Raw genomic sequence first — 4993 nt, 5'->3', positions numbered from 1 at the left:
CTGCTATAAAGACACATGCACACGTATGTTTATGGCGGCACTCTTCACAATAGCAAAGACTTGGAACCAACCCAAATGTCCATCAATGATAGACTGGATAAAGAAAATGTGGCACATATACACCATGGAATACTATGCAGCCATAAAAAAGGATGAGTTTGCGTCCTTTGTAGGGACATGGATGCAGCTGGAAACCATCATTCTTAGCAAACTATCACAAGGACAAAAAACCGAACACTGCATGTTCTCACTCATAGGTGGGAATTGAACAATGAGAACACTTGGACACAGGAAGGGGAACATCACACACCGGATCCTATTGTGGGGAGGGGGTAGCGGGAGGGATAGTATTAGGAGATATACCTAATGTAAATGATGAGTTAATGGGTGCAGCACACCAACATGGCACATGTATACATATGTAACAAACCTGCAGTTGTGCACATGTACCCTAGAACTTAAAGTATAATAAAAAAGAAATGAAAAAAATACATTGCACAGATGAAATATGATCATGCATTTATAGCATTTAGCACAGTTTCTGACATAATAAAATACCCAATAAAACAACAACAGAAAAGAAAAACCCACAGCTGACATTGTACTCAACAGTGAAGGACTGAAGTTTTTCCCCTTAAGATCAGAAACAAGACAAGGATGTTCATTGTGGTTGGAAAAAATAATTGATATAATTTCAATCTTCTTAAGTGGTTAAGAATTGTTTTGTGGCCTAACATATGATCTATCCTGGTGAATATTCTGCATGCACTTGAAAATAATGTGTATTCTGCTACTGTTGCCCAAAGTCTGGGGTTGAAGAGGCCAGCTTAGTACTGGGTTGGACCTGAAGCCTAGGGCTGTGTGGGCCAGCCTTTTTTGGGCTGGGTTGGAGCCTGGTCTGGGCTTGAAGCCTGAGCTTGAATGGGCCAGCCTGAAATCTGGGGCCACCAGGATTGGCCTGGAGTCTGTACCCATAAGGGCTATATTGGAGGCTGAATCTTTGGGTGCTGACCTGGTACCTGAGGTCATGGGGGCCAGCCTGGAGCTGAGGTCCATGGGTGTCAATGTGGCACTGGGACAGACTCAAAGCCTGGGAGTGTGAAGGCCAGCCTGGAGCTGAGTTGGTCTGGATACTGGGTCTGTGGGTGTTTGCGTTAAACTGGGGTCCAAACATGCTAGTCTTGTGATGGAGAGGGTCTGAAAGCTGAGTCTGGGGGTACAGTGGCTGTCCTGAAGTGAAGGGGCTGTCTTGGAGGGGTGCAAGCCTGGAGGTATGACCTGCTGCTGAAGGAAGTCTGGAGTCTGGGGCTACTGGCCCAAGGATGGGAGACTACATCTGCAGGGATGGCCTGGACACTGGGGCTACAAGGGCTGGCCTAGTGCTCAAGTCTGTGGGGACCAGCCTAAAGTCTGGGATAATCATGGCCTGTCCAGGGCTAGACTTTACTGTGTTGGGCTCAGTGTTTGGGTCTGAGGCAAAGTCTGGTGTTCACTTACTTCTTCTTCTCCCAAAGAAAGGGCATCTCTCTCCATACTGTGTTGCCTGGGGTTGGGGAAGGCATAACACAGGTAATTTAAAACTGTCCTGCTAAAGAGAAAAATAGAGCAAAAGAGAGAAGTAGTGATATTATGGAAAGGAGTGATGTTGCAGTGTTACATTGAGCGTCCACAGAAAGGCTTTACTTAGAAAGAGATACCCATCAAAAAGACCTGAAGGAAAAGTGGGAGCAAGGCATGCACATATGTGAGAGAAAATGCATATGTCCCCCTCATCTAAGGGCAGACCAAGTTAAAAGGCTCTGGGGCCGGAGCTTTCCAGGCCTATTTGAATGATAGCAAGAAAGTCTGTGTCATAATTGAGCCAGTGAGGGATATGAGAGAAGTAAGGTGGGATCACATCATGTGGGTCCTTATAGGCTACTGTAATGAATTAGGCTGTGACTCAATAAGATAAGACAATTGCAGAGTACTGAGTAGGGGAAAGCCATCACTCTGGCTTCTGGGTGGTTAATAGACTGGGTGGGAAAGAAGGTGGCTCATATCATGTGGGTTCTTGTAGACCACTATGAGCACTTGGGCTCTAACTCTGAGATGAGGACATTGCAGGATAATGAGTAGGGGAAAGGCATGGTATGACTTACATTTTAACATGATTGCTCTATGGGTGGAGAATATTCCTGGTGTATGAGGGACAAGTATGGGAGTAGGGATATTAGTCAGGAGGATGTTACAGTAATGTAGGCTTTGGACTGGGCAGGGGCAGGGGAGGTGGACAGATTCTGAATACATTTTGAAAGGTAAGCTGACCAGAGTTGCTGATAGATCAAATGTCGAGTTAGAGGGAAAGAGAGGAATCAGGGAAGATACCTAAGTTTTTGACCTGACCATTTCTAGCTTGCAGTGAGTTTTTTGTGTTATGAAAAGGAATTGAGTGTTTTAGCCTTTGTTTGTATTGTATATATTTAAGGTATATCACATGATGTCTTGATATACATATACATAGTGCAATGATTACTACAGTCAAGTAAATTAACATATCCATCGCTTCATATAGTTACCCTTTTTATATGGTAAGAGTACCTAAAATCTATCCTTTGCAAATTTTCCGTATGCAATATTATTAGTCTTCATATTATACATTACATCTCTAGACTTACTCATTCTACGTAACTGCAACTTTGTACCCTTCGACCTACATCTCCCTATTTCCTCCCCCCACTGTCCGTGGTAATCACTGCTCTATTCTTTTTTTCTGTATATTTCACCTTTTAAAGATGCCACACATAAGTGAGATCATGGAGTATTTGTCTTTCTGTGCCTGGCTTATTTCACTTACCACAATGTCATCCAGGTTCATCCATGTCGTTGCAAATGACAGGATTTCATTATTTTTAAGGCTGATTAATATTCTAGTATATATATCACAATTTCTATCTATATATCACAATTTCTATCTATATATCACAATTTCTATATATATATATCACAGTTTCTATCTATATATCACAATTATTTCTATATCCATCATGTATTGATGAGAACTTAGGTTGTTTCTCCATGTAAACATGGGAGCACAGATATCTCCATGAGGTGCTGATTTTTTCTTGAATACTTTTCCACATCTAGTCATTATCATATGGGTTTTCTTATTTGATTTGTTAATGTGGTGAATTATATTATTACATTATTTTATTTAATTATGCTAACTGAGCTTTGTATTACTAAGAGAGGATATCTTGGCTACTTTTTTCCCATTTTCTCCATCCAATTTATTCCATCATTTGTTTTATAAGTTGCAATATTTGAAATCATATTTTCTTTTCTTTTCTTTTTTATTGAGACTGAGTTTCACTTTTGTCCCCTAGGCTGCAGTGCAATGGCGCGATCTCAGCTCACTGCAACCTCCACCTGCCAGCTTCAAGCAGTTCTCCTGCCTCAGCCTCCTGAGTAGCTGGGACTACAGGCGCCCACTACCACGCCCAGCTAATGTTTGTGTTTTTAGTAGAGGCGGGGTTTCACTATGTTAGCCAGGCTGGTCTCAAACTCCTGACATCAGGTGATCCAGCCACTTCAGCCTCCCAAAGTGCTGGGATTACAGGCGTGAGCCACTGCGCCCAGCCAAAACAGATAAATGAGCTTTGGATTCCAGACAACTGATTTCCCCGTGAACTTTAGAAACTAAAGTGTTCTGAGATTGGAAAAAAATATAAACTTCTACTGAGAGACTTCTAAGGGTGTTTAGTTTCCAGCGCAATTTTCCAGAACTTCTATTTTCAGTATAGTGCAAGCTAGGGCACCTGGTCTCTGTCATGTTACGTGCAAATGATAGTTGACTCGTGTTTCTTTTTAAGGTACCCTCACCTGAGTCCCAAGTACAAGGAGTCTTTTGATGTGGGCTGTAACCTCTTTGCCAAATTTTCTGCATACATTAAGAATACGCAAAAGGAGGCAAATAAGAGTAAGATACCTTTCTTTAAATCTCTGTTTTCCTCACTTTTCATACTCTCACTCAGCAAAATAGAATTTTCCTGAATATATAGTATATTTGGGGACTAGCCTAGTCTTCCCCTCATTGTCTGTTCTCTCCTCTGAAATTCCCTTGCATGAAGTTTTATTATATTTAGAACTCAAGATTCAATATAGCAATTACCAGGTGTGAACTAACTGCAAGACTGTGTACCTTTAAGGTTTCTTAAACTGTGGCACCTACCATTTCCCATGAACATTCTTAAATAGGTTTATTGTCCTCTGAGTCACAAGAACTGTGTTTTTTCTTTCACTTTCTAACTCTTCTGAGTTGGATAACATGTGTCACTTTTCTTTCTTTTACTCTCCTGCCAATGCACCTCCCTAAGAAAAACCCAAAAGACTTACACTCACTATTTGAGCTTACTTTGTCGTATCAGTGAGTAGTTGAGCATTCTAAATAGTTAACTAGATGTTGAAGAGCCAGTGTAAGCAGTATGTATAGATAGAGGTGTCTAAATGTGAGGAAAGCATATTTAGAATGTATTTAGTCAAAAGACAATACATTTACAAGTACTTCATTGTCTCAGATTTTGAAAAATCTCTGCTCAAAGAATTCAAGCGTCTGGATGACTACTTAAACACCCCACTTTTGGATGAAATTGATCCAGACAGTGCTGAGGAACCCACAGTTTCCAGAAGACTATTCTTGGATGGGGATCAGCTAACACTGGCTGATTGTAGCTTGTTACCCAAGCTGAATATTATTAAAGTAAGTCTTTATAGGGCAGGCTGAATGGGTGGGAGGGGTTTGCCAGTTGCCAGCACAAAGCACAGTGACCTTCCAGTGCAGTATTATTATATTATAGCTTTCTCATTATCATCATCATCATCATGTGTAGTATCTACATCTCTTTTTTCTCTTTAGACAGGAAATCCATAATGATCTCTTCTGGGAAGTATTAAAACTTGTTTCTTTTTTTTTTTTTTCTTTTTTTTTTTTTTTTTCATTTTTTGGAGATAGGGA

At 40.8% G+C, this 4993-nt stretch overlaps 1 protein-coding gene across 1 annotated transcript in view; it reads left to right on the top strand.

Moving 5' to 3' along the window:
* Positions 1 to 4777, top strand: part of CLIC2 (CLIC family member 2) — a 38274-nt gene extending 33497 nt beyond the window's left edge. The window contains exons 4-5 of the mRNA XM_017885306.1: positions 3852 to 3958; positions 4557 to 4777. Coding sequence (XP_017740795.1) covers positions 3852 to 3958; positions 4557 to 4762 — 313 coding nt within the window. The 3' untranslated portion in view covers positions 4763 to 4777. The remainder of the gene's footprint in view (positions 1 to 3851; positions 3959 to 4556) is intronic.
* Positions 4778 to 4993: the final 216 nt, after the last annotated feature.

The sequence above is a fragment of the Rhinopithecus bieti genome, unplaced genomic scaffold, assembly GCF_001698545.2.
Source record: "Rhinopithecus bieti isolate Rb0 unplaced genomic scaffold, ASM169854v2 scaffold_15250, whole genome shotgun sequence".
Classification (NCBI taxonomy): Eukaryota; Metazoa; Chordata; class Mammalia; order Primates; family Cercopithecidae; genus Rhinopithecus; species Rhinopithecus bieti.
Note: the sequence above shows the minus strand (reverse complement) of the source record. Positions and strands in the feature narration are given on the sequence as shown.